The sequence below is a fragment of the Amblyomma mixtum genome, chromosome 5, assembly GCF_055824585.1.
Source record: "Amblyomma mixtum isolate Tamu chromosome 5, ASM5582458v1, whole genome shotgun sequence".
Taxonomy (NCBI): Eukaryota; Metazoa; Arthropoda; class Arachnida; order Ixodida; family Ixodidae; genus Amblyomma; species Amblyomma mixtum.
This window is the reverse complement of record NC_143016.1, coordinates 132,999,016-133,016,409: the sequence shown is the minus strand read 5'-3', so window position 1 is coordinate 133,016,409 and position 17,394 is coordinate 132,999,016. Positions and strand designations below refer to the sequence as shown.

At 44.7% G+C, this 17,394-nt stretch overlaps 1 protein-coding gene across 1 annotated transcript; it reads left to right on the top strand.

Moving 5' to 3' along the window:
• Positions 1-6,272: 6,272 nt before the first annotated feature.
• On the top strand, positions 6,273-10,116 carry LOC149343759 (uncharacterized). Its single transcript, XM_089542462.1, has 4 exons — positions 6,273-6,321; positions 7,374-7,386; positions 7,480-7,520; positions 9,869-10,116. The coding sequence occupies exons 1-4, from the start codon at positions 6,273-6,275 to the stop codon at positions 10,114-10,116; spliced, it is 351 nt and encodes a 116-aa protein (XP_089398588.1).
• Positions 10,117-17,394: the final 7,278 nt, after the last annotated feature.

Here is a 17,394-nt window from a genome sequence, read left to right as displayed (position 1 = left end):
GTGCACAGAATGGCAATAGAATGAGACCCATGTATTTTTAAAGCTGTGATTCTGACAGCGAATTATTTGAAGCACGCTTACTTCAAATTGTCGAGTTTTTATCACTCATTTTACAACACCAGGACCCGATTTTTAACGAGTACAATAAGGGAGGTGTAAATCAGGTTGATTAGAAACGTTCGACAGTCCGGCAACATTTTCAATCCACTGAAGTGAAGGCTGCGAGCTCTGGTCAGTTATTTCAACAATGTTGTAGGTATTGGTTATCCATGTTCACTTCCTGTTTTTGTTTTGAATGGAACCAGCCGCCGAGTTCTCGAACTGCTGCCAGAGATAGGAACTTTTTCAATGTCACAAAATTCGGCGCGTATCCGAAAAAGCGATATCACCAGTGCGCGCCGCTAGAATAGGTGAGATTGAAATTCCTGAGAGCGTCTAACCTTGTGTGTGTTGCTGGCCCTCCACCTCCTCACCGGTGCAGCCCGGGGAGTAATTACATCGGCGCGCATCGTCGGTTATTCGAGAATGCTGGAGTGATTTCTACTCAATGCTGAAGGGAGAGTATGTTGCCTAGAGCGCGCTAAGTGACGCCCTCTCCTCTTCATTCGTGCTCTGGCAGCGGCGCAACGCAAAAAGGATCTGGAAGTTTCTCCAAGCCAGTCTCCGCGCCTGACCAATGGGGACGCGCGGCCGGCGGGAGGGGAAGAAGAAAAGTGCACAGCTGATACTATGTGTATGTGCGTGCCTGCTTTGGCGCGAAGAACGAACAGACGTGGAGGGTGCCTATATACGAAGGGCGTTGACCGCTGTCTATCAGCCTGAGCCGCCGTTCAAGCTTCAGAGAAGCGCGCGTGCTCGACTCCCGGGACAACGCCACTCGCCCAGCCGTAGACCAGCGAGGCAGCGTGCCGCAGCCTGCGGGACGGCTCCTTTGTGAACCTCTGCTTGTTGGACTGTCTTAGTGCCCGGTGAACAAACTGCGTTTTGTTTGTTTCCCTTCTCTTGTGTTAGTCCACTTTAGGTGCAATAATTCTTTCGTATTGTAATCTATCTCGAGTGTTACTTTGCACGAGTTCCATTGTATCGTGAATAACTTCGTGTGTGCTCGTACAAGCGATTGACAAATCCTCTGTATAGCCTCTTTGCGGAATAAACTTTTTTTTTGCACCTTTCAACGATTCCCCTCAATGTGTCCGTATTGATGTTTTCCTTCCACATTGATGATAAGAGGCCCCATTACAGTGCCTACATTCAGACCTCTTGCTGCGTATCGCCTAACCATGAGTTCGAAACAGTATAGTTAGAGATAATGAGCTATCAGCTTTCAAAACGGTACCTCACAATATTCCACAGCTGCCTCGGCAATTTAAAGTGGTGTTCATGAAACCTGCTCTTCAGTGCTCCCTGTGTTCAGCATGCACTTTGCCGCCCCACAGGCTCAGTGGTTATGGCACTGGGCTGCTGATCCGAAAGTCGTGGGTTCGACCCAGGCCACGGCGGTCGAATTTTATTGGAGGCGAAATTTTAGAGGCCCTGTACAGTTGGATGTTAGTGCACGTTAAAGAAAACCAGATGGTCGAAATTTCCGGAGCCCTTCTCTACGGCGTCCCTCATAGCTTGAGTCGCTTTGGGACATTAAACGCCTCATAAACCTGCAGTGGGCGATGTTTTCTATTTGATTTCTGAAGGTTCTCTCCTGTTGTTAGTCGGTACTTCTGTTCTTGAATCACATTTAGGCTACACTATCTCTCACGCCAACGAAGAATACTACTAAAGAGCATAGCTCTGGGAATCGCAGTGTTACAGGTGTACTGCCGACACCTCCCATTGTATTAAGATATGCGTTGCAAGCCTGTCAACAGAAGTGCGACAAAAAGGCAAGTAGAAGCAGAACTTACCCAGGTGCCAGGCGAACACATAATACATTAGAGCAGTGGTAAGTTCAGCTGATCTTGATTAGATAACATTGCACGCGGTGCGACCTTTGAAAAGCGATTAAAACACTTCAATGCAGTTTATCAGCGCACCTTCCCAAAAATAAATTAAGATCATATCACTTATCCTTCATCTCGAATCCGCAGAAAGAAAAAGAGGCACAAATGCTCCGAAGATCCTTCTTTGCTCGGTCTCAATGCCTGAGAAGCAATCTGGGCGACGCTTAATCTACATCTAAGTGTTGAAAGTGATAGCGTTATCGGGTCCGCTTCGCATCGCGCATTCCGTTGCCTTATTCCTAATTAGTATTATCACAGTTGCTCACATACGCATCGGTACATGTCCCTAAGACAATTCAGAAAGTCAAATAGCACAGTACCAGTGCATGGCCGCAGCGGTTAAGCAATTCAACGCTGCACTGGCAGGCAGCTTTCTGAAGCACAGCTATCTTTAGGAATTGTGCGACCCATGCTACTCTTCCCGCGCAATACTAAAAGGAGTAGCTCCCACAAGCTTTCTTTCTACGCAGATTGTTCTTCAGGAGGCTATATATTTTCCGCGTATTCATGCCATGGTATTAGTTCCTTCGGAACGTTAAACCCCAATAATCCAATAATCCCATTCACTTCCTTCTTGTCATTTTCATTTTCCTGAGTCATTCTTCGCGCAGCGTCTCCCACTTCTCACCTACATTTAGAAAGGTTACAGGAATGACTGACAGGTCGCAAGTGAAGAGAAGCAGATCTCCTTAAACACGACCTATCAGATGGAGGATTCACAGAAACGCCAACGCCGTCCAACAGGTTTCCCCTTTATGGCCCTACTATTGCTATCACATGAAAACCAGCCCTGGACATAGGCATCGAATCCGCTGAGTGGTCCTCGCCCACCGTGCTCTCACAGAAGACCGCCGTTTTTTTAGCCAATAGTCTTCGAAAGGTTTCTTTGCCTTCCCCTGCCGTCTGCTAACACAGAGAGACCGGCGGCCTTTTGTTCAGTGGCTGCTGAGTGCCTTGTAGAGATTCGCGACTCCCGAAGAAATAATCGTTAGCTTGTTTCCTGCATTCTGTTTGGTTTGGTTTATGGGGGTTTTACGTCCCAAAGCGACTAAGGCTATGAGAGACGCCGTAGTGGAAGGCTCCGGAAATTTCGACCACCTGGGGTTCTTTAACGTGCACTGACATCGCACAGTACACGGGCCTCTAGAATTTCTCCTCCAAAGAAATTCCAGCCGCCGCGGCCGGGATCGAACCCGCGTCTTTTAGGTCAGCAGCCGAGCACCACCTGCATTCTGTGTCAAGTAACTCTTCGCTACACTTACCCCGTGGCGGTGCCTCAGTGGTTACGACGCTCGGCTGCTGACCCAAAAAACGAGCGTTCGATCCCGGCCGCAGCGGCCGAATTTCGATGAAGGCGAAATTCTAGAGGCCGGTGTGCTGTGCGATGTCAGTGCACGTTAATGAATTCCACGTGGTCGAAATTTCCGGAGCCTTTCACTACGACGTCCGTCATAGCCTGTGCTGCTTCGGGACGTTAAACCCCAATAAACTAATAAACCATCTTCGCTACACTTGATTAAGCAGCATATAGTAATGCGCACCGACTAAACTACAGTTTTACGCTGAGAAGAAATGTACCGTTCCCCTCTGTGTCTCCCGTGTGTTATCTGTCTGCCAAACAAATCACCACACACATTATCTCGGTGGTCGCCACTGATACGCTTAAGTTCCCGATTTGCGATGCCATCCGCAAGTGCTAGCTAAAAAGAATAGTTCCCTGTTCTGCCTAAGTGGTCATGTATTAAGTTTGCGGAAAACTTCGCCATATGCACAGTGCGCGCTTTCAGAGACATGGCTATAAATTTTGTTGCACAGGTTAACTCTGCACAGCGAAATAAAAAGTCTGGCAGCGAAGTGCGGAGCCAAAGGAGGAGAAAATGTCAAGTGTCATCCCTAGTTTTGGATTAAGCTTTAATCACTGCTGCTATATTTGTCGAATTTTGAAGATAATTCCCAAACATGGAGGCCCGTGTACTGTGCGATGTCAGTGCACGTTAAAGAACCCCAGGTGGTTGAAATTTCCGGAGCCCTCCACTACGGCGTCTCTCATAGCCTTAGTCGCTTTGGGACGTTAAACCCCATAAACCAAACCAAACATGGAGTAGATCTCTGAAAAGGAGTAATTACTCACTGGCATCCCCCCAAGCGCTCTCATGCGGCTACAAAGAAAAGCTATTCAGCTTCGGTAGACCCCGGGAGCTCATAACTAAAGCATTTATTTTTCTTCATTGGTCGGTCTTTCTTCCTTTTATTTTCACTGTTCCATTCTCGTTGAGTGCATCACGCCACATGCGATATGTTGCTCAGAACAGTGGATTCATTCTGAATATCATCATATCTAGTTCCTTATTTTGTATCAGTTCTGACTCTCGAGCTACCTGGAAAGGGGATGCATGTGACACGTTCTTCTCCGAACGCGCAATCACAATGCGCACCTGAAGTACTTATTCGACTATATGGTCGATAAGGACGTATTCCCTATAGTGAGGCATGATTGCGGCAAGACCAAATTAACCTATTCCAATGAATCGCGTTCATTGGTCCGCATAAGAGAGATAAAAATGCATCTTCCCTGATAGTCTGTATAAAAGAAATGCAGGGGTTGGACATCTTCACGATTGCTCGGGAAAACGCCGGTGAGTAACACTTTTTTTGTTCTTCTAACTTTACTGAAATCGACCTTTTTTCAACGATATTCGGCTGCGTTCTCTTATTACAGATGATTTCATTGCATATATATTTTATGGCACCTTTTAACTGCTACTTCAGGAGTCTGAGTGCAATGCTTTCACATCATGCGTAAAGGTTGATACACAGGTTGCAGTACGTTGTTAGGAGTGACTTCGATACGTGCATCTTGAATTTTACCGAAACGTTTCTCCTTTGTTCTGTTGTTACCGTGCTTAACAAGTAAGGAACTCCTTTCACCGGTGCATAAACCGTCGTCTTACTCAGCATTGAGCTGTGCATAGCGCTCATTCTGTGACGGCCAGAAAAGTACCAGAAAATTCATTTTAACGCGTTATTATTGAAGTGAAGCAAAATGGTCAGCCATGTCTTCAGTCACGAATCCTGTTGCCTATGATGGATGAATTTTTTCGAGGGACTCGTTCGAGATTCCCTTCGATTTTTGTTTCTTATTTAATGCTGCTGGAAGCCCCGTCAATAATATTATAAGTGATCTGCAACAGTCGCTTGTCTCCGAATAACCAGTCGTGAGAGGCGAAAAGATAAAGATTTGCTATACATGGTGGAATCTCGTACATCAATAGAAAGAAGGAAGCACGAGGATCAATCCAGAAACTAATTACTTAAGACAAGGCAGTTAATAACCTTCCTGCCCTCGCCTAAAAAAAACATTACCGGAGCTCCGAAGTGAGCTCGTACAAAGGTGACCGTTAAATATATACTTAGCTAGCATATTGTCCATAATAAGAAGAGGAAACGATTATCGAAAAAATTATACTCAGCTCAGTTCTCTTTTTTATTTTCGAAATTCTGACCTATACAGGGAAACTAGGCTGCCTTACAACTTCTTGTGCTATCGGAAGTCTAATCCCGCAAAGCATGGTAGCTATAGGGTACCTTTGTGTCGCGTGAGCTTTCCATGTGGCTGACAAGGGCTGCAAACCACATTGTCTCCATGCCGCCGCATGCCTGCTCCTTCCGTGATTTTGTGATCCTGGGTATATTTCGCTCAGATCATACATTGTGTAGGTATTTCAACAAGGGACAAGTATGAATACTGTACCACAGCTCTAAAAACGCGAATGATTATTTAAAGCGAGATGTTAGAGTCTTTGTTAGAAAACTGTTTTTTTTCTATTTTTCTTTTAACATCTTAGGCATCAGATATTTCTGCACGAGGATTTTCAAAATATCAGTGAAGAAGTCGAATTTACGGTGAGAGATTTCATGCAGTGAAAGGTAGCTGACCCTTTGTCGTCATTTGCCGTACTGATATCAAGTACGACACGACTGTCTTGAATAATACAGTACTGCAATGAAGCAACAACGGACTGGGCTTCTTGCCAGAGGGCGAGCGATATTTATAAGAGATTCTTGCTGGTTCTAACAAGCTTCAGGCAAAAAAACGTCAACTCCAGGTTCTTTTCAAAGTGGGCGAGCTTCTTCATCGATTTCAGAACTAAAAGGTTAAAAAACAAGTATTACAATCCTGACATAATAAATAATTAAAGAAAAATTTGTTGTGCAATTTGTGATTAAAACCCTTCTATAAACTGTTGCAATTTCTCTCCCGCATAGGTGAATCGCATCATGAAGGCTTATCTGTGGCTCACTCTGCTTTCTCTCGTCACCATTGCCTGTGAGTACGTTGAGATGCTTACTGGTATAGCTGGCAGAAATTTCCTTTCTATAGCACGCTTTCCAAGCTTTACGCCTCTGAATGTAGCAACAGCAAGCGTTAAAGCCACGTTTCTAGCTGAAGAGCTTTTATCGAGGCCACCTACCTTGTTCAGAGCGCAAGGTTATCACATGTACTGAACCCCCTTGAACAGCTATAGAGGAATGTAGCACTCCAGTGAAAGCTGGATATTTCATGACTGATACTGTGCAGCAAAAGCAACCAGGGACCCCCACAAAGCGATTGCCTGTATCTTAACGCGTCTGCGTTGAACTGTAAGCCTTCCTTTCTGTCCATTTAGCGTATTCAAGGCTGGCATTCGACATAATCCCTTCACAGAGCTCGGTGTACGGATACACAGGCGCTGCTCGCTGTTAACAAATAAATTACGTTTTCAGCAAAAAAAAAGCACTTGAAAATTATTGAGAACAGCTGCACATGACCTCTCCCGCATCAGCTCTAACACTCTTTATTTTGTTGTCTTCAGCAGAAAAGAATAGTACAAGGCAAAGTTCGCATGGCGATGGAATGCCCTTAGTAAAGTTTAGGTGAAAATAGGGTCTGAATCCCTGCAGCAGTGATCTAGGAAACGACTAAGATCAACTAGCAGCAGCATCGTCACTGTCTCTAGTTCTTTGACATTTTCCTATCCAAGGCTGTAATGCTCTCAAGTATCGAAGCCCTTAGGTGCCTACATTGAAGGAGCATTGATCGAGACATTAGGCTGCTTTTCCACACTTAATCGGCTAAGTGATGGGAAGGAATTTCTGTGATTAGGGAGAAGATATTGCTCTGGGCCTGTAAGTTGCTCCCACTTATGCGCACTCAATTATGATTTGTTTAAAAGTACGCTGTGACGTTAAAATATTACATTGCTGTCCAAGGACTCTTCCACCTTCAAATGAAATAATTCAGTTCCTCCTCGGAAACTTGAGCGACATGTATGCGTAATATTGCGTATATTGAATTTCTGACATTATTTTCTACCGATGTTTCTTTCATATCCAATGAAGATGGTGCCACAATGTGAGTACATACTATCATCATCAGAACTTTCTGCGTTTCCGTGTCATTGATGATAAAGAATGCAAGAATAATGCTTTCCGTCTTTTTAAACAGAACACCGAAAGTGGCCTTTGACAAACCAGCTCTGTCCAAAGGTAAGAAACTTGACTAAAAGAAATGTGTGCTACACCTTTGTGGTGCCGTCAGTGTATTTCTATCGCAGCGTCTTTTTTAGCCACATGAATAAAAAAGCGTATAGAGAATCATACTGTGTCATGGCACCAGTTTGCATTCCAGCATTGGTTGTATATTTTGTTTATACATTGATCATCTTCCCAATGCGTCTCTTAGTTTGACTTCATAGTAGCTTTTCCGCTTCCGTGCTCTATACGGTGCTGGGTCAAGGCATCTGGAGGGTGAGTGCAGAAGGGTGGTTGGTGGGTAAAATCGTTTCCGGAGGGGGGGGCGGGGGGTGGAGACGTTTGGCTGGTGGGTGGTGAGAGGCAGGTTGAATGTGCGGGCTGGTAGGTGGTTCGTAGCTACGAGGGTGGCCAGGACACACCCGTGCGCACGCACGCACGCTGGCCCAACACGAGATTTTGCCGAAAGAAGTCTTTACTTCTTACGCATTAGAAAGTAATGTAACCGTGGTCGACACAAATCCAACGATTATTTCATTTCATCAAAGGACCCAAAAAAAGTCATGATAGTATCGTACATAAATTAAATATGAAGTGCGTAAACAGGTTTATTCTTTGGCTGAATCGAAATGAACAATGCATACTTTAGTGGACTCGCAGAGAAAGAAGTGGTAAAAGGCCGAAGAAATGAAAAGAATGATCCTGAAGAGAATAGCTAACTGTTCGCCGATAAAGTCAGGCTTATATGCCTCATTTTAGCATGTAGTATGCAGTATATCTACAGGGAGATCTGAAAACACAGATGTATGTGGTGATTTATTTTTCCCCTGTGAAATCCCCACGAAAAAAAATTAGGAGAAACGCGACCACGGCGGTGCAGACAAATTGAGACAGAAAGATCTGAGGTCGTGCAAGCAAAGTGGCGTTGATATTCTGAGGCGTCGTCTATTATTGTAGCACAGCGAAGGTCCACAGGGAACAGCCGTTCCCCAGAGCGCTGCTATACTCCGGTGCACAATGCTGCTTCTTTGAAATCGACGAATCGCTATGTACTGTTCTTGTTTTTCCGATTGCCACGAGCTATATCTACTTCATCAAACAGTGTTTTGTCGCCACCGTTGGTTTATAAAACACTAAACAATCGAAAAATTTATGCGCGACAGTATCGAATTCTACTAGCAGTAAGAATACCTCTCCGTCACTGGCAGATTGTTCCGGGAATAAGTTAAATGAAATGTAGAACAAAGCAGCTTCTGCAAGACACAGCGCAATACGCGCGCAAAAGATATAATACAGAAAAAGATAGCATCACAAAGAGCACTTTGACCCCTCAAACGAGTGCAATGCGTTATCTCGCTTGCGGCCTGAGCTGGTGCTAGCCACGTGTTGATGCGAGATTCCTCGCGATATTACATCTCCTGCGTCGATCACTTGTGCTAGTATCTTTTCGCGCGTACTACAACGTGAATCAAGCTCGCTTTGAGAAGGTACGCTGCAGAATATAACTCTAGGCTTGGCATAAAGTGAAACGTACTCGATGAAGATTCTTATTAGGGCTGCACAGAGTGCTTTGTATAGAAGTGCCCGAATCCAATCTCTCTCATGTATTGTGATTGTCATCTACACGCGCTGGAGAAGACAGTACTTAAGTACATAATACAAATGTGTACTTCTATTGAGCGTCGTAGGACAAAACTTTTGGGACCTCATGTGCTTATGTAAATATTATTTGCGCAGAAATGGTTGATTTCCAATTATTTTGTATACCCAGCATAGTGAACAATTTGGCACCCGTTTGTTACTCTCCGTATTGCTTGAATGTGAGCCCAAACAATCTTCACATGAGAGCAATACTGAACCTTATAATCTGCTTGATGATCGCGCAGTATAAGGCCTACATCACTGCATGGGCGTTTTTGTTATTCCGTTTGGGTTTTTTTGGTGGCTCCTTTCATAAGTTGGGAATGAGAGGAGAAATGCGTGCTCTTTTGGTCGATGCTACCACGTTTTTACGTTGCATGGTCTCATAGTTTTCAACCATAACTTCTATTATTAAGTTATTTCAAGAATGGATCTCGCGAATGAAATGTGTACACTTTAGTAAATCGTAGGCTCCAATTAATCAGTGTGCTATCTTTAATGACCGAGCCCCATGCGTATTTTACCTGACTGAAGGGGAATGCTGGCACAATAACTGGTATGACATGCAACACTTTTCGGTTGCTTCAAGTACCCTTGTTCCTCAATTTAATCAGATATGTGGCATTGGGCCCGTGTAGCCGTCAACCTATAAATTCACCTCAAAAAATACTTGAAACAATCGCCATGTTTTAAACGGTGGACTATGCATTTCCTTACCTCAGAGGGCGAAGCTGCAGCGGTCCTGAAGGCTGGGAAAAGCATGGAGACCCTGGGTCGTTTCCTTCAGGGGGATGAAGCCTTAACCAAGGAACAGCACGAGGAGGTGCTTGAGCTGCTGAATGCTCTGACCTCTGGAGAAGGTGCCCTAAGCAATGAAGATGCCGAGTACTTCTTTCAATTCATCATCCGAGGTGTTATCTCGGGGGCCGTTTCCAGCGGAGTCAGGAAGTTGTTCGACAAATTTGGATAAATGGCGATCCCAGTGAAAATGTTCCATTGGCTGAATGACGATTATGCACAAAACTTGACTTCCTAAAATATTCTCAAGACTGAGATTACCTGCGAAAGTATGGCATATTACTTGAAATAAACGCATTATTCACAATTAAATAAGTTATGGCCTTGCTTGGTATTCGTGTGTGCAGCTGTGAGTATGCTCTATCTTCTTGGTAGGGCATTCGTGCAGTCGCCTACAAGAATTTAAACAAGCCTCCTAGTTACCTTGCTTTATGCATGGCGCAAAACCTGTGACGCAAGGGAAAGCTTTATGCTTTAGCGAAGTCGTAGAAAGCTGCACGACTCGGGCATGTGGCAAAGATGCCTAGTCGTGTCACTGATGGGTCCAGAACCAAGGCACAAGCCAATATATTATACCCGAGGGAAAATTCCGATATATTTAGACAAAAGTCATTTATTGTGAAGCGCCTATTACTCATTTCATGACGCAGGCTGAATTGGAGAAAACGTTTCAGCCAAATCGCCTTCCCGAGGCATCCATATCTCAGCATGTGAGCACTTTTCGCTGAGTTCCGTTAGTTATACGTAGCCAGTCTGGTCCGGTGTGAGCCCATGAAATTAACATGCAGTGACTTTGCATGCGTTGCTTTAAGAGGTGAACAAAATAAAAAAAATAAACTTCACAGCAGTTTTAAACTCCCTGTCGCTAAAATATGTGCTTAAGACACGGTCATGGCGCCACAAGGTGTCAAAACCAGCTTTGATGTGGGATGAAGTACTGGGTACAAAACAAATGCCTCATCATATCCTCTGGGCCGAAGAAAGTCTAAGCTTTGTACAGCAAGTCAGAAAGGGTCTCGCACTAAAGCATTAGGACGAAGCTCCGGCGTAAAAGAAGATAATAATTACACAACATATTTGGAGGCAACTGTTGCCATATTGTCACTTCACTGCATTTTCTGCCCCAGTTCTTCACAATGAAACTTTCTGAATCATGCACGTACAGTATACACACCAGAACACCTTCACAGAATGTGCAGCCTTACCGGGGAGTATCTGTGGTTAGTATCTGACTGTCCTTTTAGTTCAGCATTACAGCTGCTACAAATATTCTGAGCACTTTTGAATACTCCACTTCCGCACTGTGGTTACACAAATCCCGATGATTGCGAATATTATGACTGAACCAAACGCAATTCCCTAATTTAGGAAGACTCGACATAACGCGTAGGCCGTTTGTCACTCATTTCTCTGCATTTTGATTGATTACACCGACGTTGAGGAATTTTCCAGAATTCAGCTAGTTTCCTTTCTGAAAGGTTGTTCCAGTTTTGTTCTCCATTACCTTTGCAAACACTTGGCAATCAGCGAACGTAAAGTTAACTAAGATATATATGGATTTCAGTTCTTAACGTGTTTTTTTCTAATTTACTCACGGCAATTACTCTTCAATCATGCTTCCAGAGCACTCAGGACATTAGTCCCTGGGTACTAAAGTTCACAAGTTTTTCTAGCGAAATAATACTGCCCTCCTTTAACTCAATTGCGTTTACCTAATTTGCCGCTTTAACTCTCATTGTTTCCAATTATTTTTGCTGGCAGGTGCCTATAGAGTCTGTCTTTATTTTGGCGTCATGATTATATTGGGCTTTTTTCAGATTCCTGCAGACCTTGGCTGCTCAATCATCTTAACTAAATTCTAATAGTATTTTACTATTTCATTCTTTTTCTTGTAAAAGAGATCCCGCAGGAACACGGCCGTTCTTTAGAATGCCTTGCTTTATTCTGACCCTAACCCGTCGCCTTCGCTTCATCCTTCGTTAGTTTCCTGTCATTTGCTTATACTGCACACTAAGCCTCCAATGCGTACCTGAAATGATCTGGCACCACCACATCAGAGTCTTGCCATCCGACGGCCCTTTCTTTTTGTCTCCACTTTCATCACAAGTCGCCCAAGAGTTCGAGCTCTCCTTTTCTGTGCCTGCCGACGCAGAACTAGTCCTGGTATAGCTTTTTGTTAGGGCTGTTTTCTTACCGAGTGATGACGTTCTTGCTGCCAACAAGTTTGGCCTCGTAGTCTATATGACGCTCTTCGCGAACGGCGCGTTATTCTTAGGGCGAGACTTTATTAGGACAGGTTTATAATTACAGCGCGGGCGTCCTGCTTGTTGCCTAGACTCAAGTCCTTCAATGCCATTGAGCTGTAGACCGCAGCCATGTGCGTTTGCCGCGAAGCCAGGTAACCTTCTGCTGGCTTCGTGTTTTTTTTTTTGCGGTACCTTAAGGTTTTGCGCGGCCTGCAACGGTCCTTCTCCCGAGGTACCATGGCGGCGGCCACAATGGCAGTAGCGGCCGCGTCCTGCTTGCTCCTGCTTCATCTTTTCCGATGGCAATTCATGTAGCTCAACACAGAGGGCGCAGAGAACCAAAAGGAATGCCTGAGTCGAACCTGCTGAGGACTTGGTGACGCCGTTCTCGCACGGGACGAGTTTGGGCGTGACGTTTATCGGCGGCGCTATTGCAAAGACGATCAGGCAGGAACGCGGCCTTTCATTGTTGTTGTTGGCCTCTTGTGGACTGGCATACACCCACAGTGTCCTATACGTCAGGTTGCTTTGCACATTCAAATAGTGGTGACTCGTTGGCGGAAGTAAGGTAGACGTCGGTTAAAATTTGTGTTGAATGAAATAATTTTGAAAATTCTAATTATAAAGGCAGTTCTTGAGAATGCCTTTCTTTAATTTGCCTTTTCTTCGTCTTATCTTGTTCTTCCGTTCACTTCGACTCCTTTGCTAAAACTTTTCTTTTAAGCCAATGCGAATAATTCACCTTTTTGTTGGATCCTATGTCCGCACTTCAGGACCTGTAGAATTCTCTTCATAATATACTTGTTTATGTCACTTACATCTTAGCTCGTGATTAGATCTGATTAGATCGTGATAGAGATCGTGATTAGATCAGCTGTTCTTGATCTAATTTCCCTGTAGGGTCTCAGACTCGTGCTGTGCCTTTACTTATGCATGGGACCCTCAGCCTGCTGAAAAAGACTGGTAGTATCCTTGGGCTTCCGCATATTGCCGCATTATGTTTCGGACAGAAGGTTCAAAATCAGAAAAGAATGTTTTCCACGTCAATTTTCTGAGTGAACTTCAGCTTCGTGGACCTTACTACCGCTGAAGTGAGATCAATTGGCTCTCACGACAAAAGAGGTTTTGAGAAACTCATTGGGCCCAGGAGGAGATGTAGTGATAAAACACCGCAGCTCATATGCAGGAACGCGCCGAACTAAAAGCGTTAGACTCGCAGACTACGGCAGGGAAAAAACAGCAGTGATCTCAAGATAGGACAATAGTGTACCCGCATTTGCAGCGGAGAGACGAAATATGCGCTAGCTCTCAGGGGCATATGTCTGCAAGCTGTGCCCATATTGTCAGCCACCTACAGGACAAGATGTTGAGCAATACCTGAAGATGAGCGAGTTGACTCACGTTCAGCGCATATCTGCGTCGTCATGTTCGTCTTGCCATCGCAGCATTTTTGATCACGAATGGCATGAAGTGATGATGACCCGAATTCAGAAGTTTTTTAACAATTTTTCACTTCTTATTCACATTAAGTTAAAGAGGCTCAAGCGCAGATAAAATGAATTATACAAAAACAGTTTCATAGGTATCATAATGAAAGATGAATATACATTCCAGGTTAAAGTGAGGAAGCCGAAACATGAAGTCGACACCTCAGTTATGTTTCTTGCATTTCACTGCAATTACACGGTAAGTGCACCACTCGGTTTGTGCCATTCTCGTCTGAATTAAGGTCTCCCATATACACTGCTGAGGAACTGCGATGGAAATAATTAGCTGAGCGGCCTGAAAGGAAGCCGGGTAGAGATGAGCAAAGATGTCTTCAGTGCACACTGCCGTAAGAAAACGCTGCTGCGCCCAACTAATGAAATTTTGCAATACCTTGATCACACTTGTTAGACTTCTCTACTGTAGACTACTTAAAGATAATAAAAAGGGTGCCACAGTGACTTACGTACGCAGGCGTACGCATGTCGAGAGCCTGTAGCGGTGTTCCTGACCTCGCGCACAGAACACCTAACCTATACTGCCGAGTAAAAAAGATAAGCTCAAATGACCGATTACCGGAGTGTCGAATCACCAGTGCATGGCGCTGTACTTTAAGAAAATGTCGATAACCTTGAGTGGCCGGCCGTGCCTACTCTTTAGTCTAACAGAGATGCAGCTGTCAGTAATCGTCGGCGAAAAATTCTTTTTGTTAAGTTTTTGCATTCTTGTTGACAGGCTTGCCTACGGTAAACCAGCAGTACAAACAATAGTAACAATGAGGACATGGACGACGACGACAGTGCCAAAAAAAAAAAAACCTGCGGCGAGTTACACATTTCAGGCCGACGCTTGAATCAGTAGCGACCAGCACGACAAAAGTTAATTGTTGCCCATTTCTCCTTGCTCCAGACGTGGGAATAACTTGGGCTGTCGCTATCGGGGCGTTCGAGAACCGCTGTAGAGCCTGGTTGGAATTCCGCCCCACCCATAGTAGTCAGTCGTATAAATCTTCTTACTCGCCACAGTAATTTAAAGATCCCAAGAAACTCTATTGTGGACTTTAGCGCTGCGAGGAACGTCATCATCGTCAACCTCACTACGCCCACTGCAGGGATAGGCCTCTCTTATGACTCTCAATTTAATTCTGTTCTTTTACAGCCCCGCAAACTTTTTAATATCATCCGCCCACCTAGCTAACTTACTGCCGCCCTCTGCTACGTTTGCCTTTTCATGGAATTCACTCTGTTACCCTTAAGGACCAGCGGTCATCCTGCCTTCATATTATACGCCCTGCCCAAGCTCACTTCTTCCTCTTTATTTCGACAGATAGCGCGCATTTGACATTACCGAAAATCATCACTGTGCTTTAGCGGTCTTATTCTAGTAGTGCTTGGTTTCGAAAAAACGGCAGCCTTCGGTTTGGCATCTGCGACTGCCTTAAAATAAATAATTATCCTCATTGCTTCCCGACATAACCGAATGTCAAGAAGTGCTGGCTCGTCGGGCTCAATCAAATATCAAAAAAGGTACCAAGTGATTTCGTTCTCAGTCACTGCGATTGACCACCAACTAAAACGGGCTCTCCAAGCTTCTATTTATGCAGAAAACCCCTCCTCTGCAGAGGCTCTGGCAATAGCTATCGCCATCAAACATAAAGACCGAAGAGGAGAGTCCTCCCACGTTATAACAGACTCCCAACAAGCCTGCCGAGACTTTCTTAATGGCAGGCTTCCCTTAAGAGCAACTCAGCTACTTGGCAATCTGAGCCAAACACACAGACTAAGATAGACACCTGGTCACGAAGGACTAGCTGGAAATGAGGTAGCCAACGATCTAGCCCGAGATTTAACCAACCGGGCGGATCCTCATCCCTACCCCACGCCCATGCCTAGCACCTATGGTGACAGATTAGAACATATTCGGCTGGAGCGCAGAAAATACCCACCCCCTCACATAAAACTAGACTCCTCCGCAGCCATAGACTGGAGGAAAATTCAGACCAACACTTTCCCTAACTTGTTCCTCCTACACAATATCTACTCAATATCAGAATACATGCCCCTGGTGTGGAGCTTGCCCTACGCTCTACCACATATCGTAAGAATGCACAACGAAACCAAAACACTTAACTGTATCCAACCCGACATATGAGCAGTGGGAGGTGGCCCTGACCAGCGAGACCCTGGATAAGCAACTTAAGTTGGTTCAGCAAGTCCGTCAGTCAGCTAAAGCCAGTGGCGCCTTGGACTAGGGGTGCCACCCAAGTTGCTCGAGCAACCTTCCTCAATTCAAACAAAAGTTTTCTCTCTCTCTGAAATGAGAATATGCTGAAGTAATTGCCGTGAAAACAGCCGTGAATTCTCTGCACCTTTTATTGCCGTACAACTATATCAAACGGAAGTGTTTATTGCGCCGCTTCCATTGAATCTTATGCTGAATTAATTCACGCTTGGATATCACAGTGCGTGTCATTTCATAGTGCAGCGTGGCGCGAGGATTGATATGAGCTAGTACTGTAGCAAAAAAATAAGTCGGAGTTTGTGCGATAGTATGCAGTACTGCAGGGAACTTATATAAACCTGTGAGAAAAACGGAGGAAAATCTAGCCTCGTGAAAAATCGAGATTGGAATGTGTCGTGAAATAACTCTGGAGAAATTGCCCACTAAATGTGCCATTAACCGCGGCATCATACTTCACAATGGCTGCACCGTTTCTTCAGAGTATAGCGCGATATTTTGTATTCTCCACCTTGAGAACTACCATATGATGTTCAAGGGCCTTGCCACAACTTCCAAAGGATCCGTCCGGATGACACCAGAGGCATATAATTTGCGAACCACATCCACAAATGCACAGTCGTTACGCTACACGGTGTGTTCTAAACAGAAAGCGCAGCACATACACCCAACTGGCGCTGAGTACGAATTGTTAATCGCTTTCTTAAATATTGCTTTGGTTTCTGGGGATTTAGAGCACCAAAGCGACGCAGACTATGAGGGACGCCGTAGTGGAGGGCTCCGTAGATTTTGACCACGTGGAGTCGCTTGACGTGCACTGACATCGCACAGTACACGGGCCTCTAGAATTTCACCTCCATCGAAATTCGGCCGCTGCCGTCGTGATCGAACCCGCCGTCTATGAGGTCAGCAGCCGAACACGGTAACCACTGAGCCACAGGAACAGCTAACACTTGCCACTGAGCCGTCTATGAGGTCAGTTTAGTTTGGCTAGTTGTCAGCGGGTTTTTAACTCATTATTACAAGCTAAATAGTAGAGGCAGAGAGAAAGTGACAATACTGCCCCTTGTGCTGTAGTTATGAATTGGACATGTACCATTTTTCGACAACTGATGAATTTAGAATGCTAGAGCGAAGTGTGGCATAATCTAGATCCAACACGTTTGTGCTGCCGAAATGTAAACACGAGAAAAGAAGGTGACAAAAGTTCGCTCTTCATATGTGTTTGCTTGTGCTGAAGCAGAGCAGTGTTAGCGATAGCACACAGTGAATGTTCTAACAGGTTTTCTGCTGTATTCAGAGCGTAATCATTTTACGAATTATTTTCATAAAGAGAGCTTAAAAACAGATGCGCAAGAAAATTTTTCTTCATGGAGTCCAGCGTTTTACTTTAGAAAGAGTCAATTCCACAGTTTACATGCTTATGTTGACTAAATTTCTTGCGCAATTTTTCATCACATCGAGGTGTAGTGATGATCTAA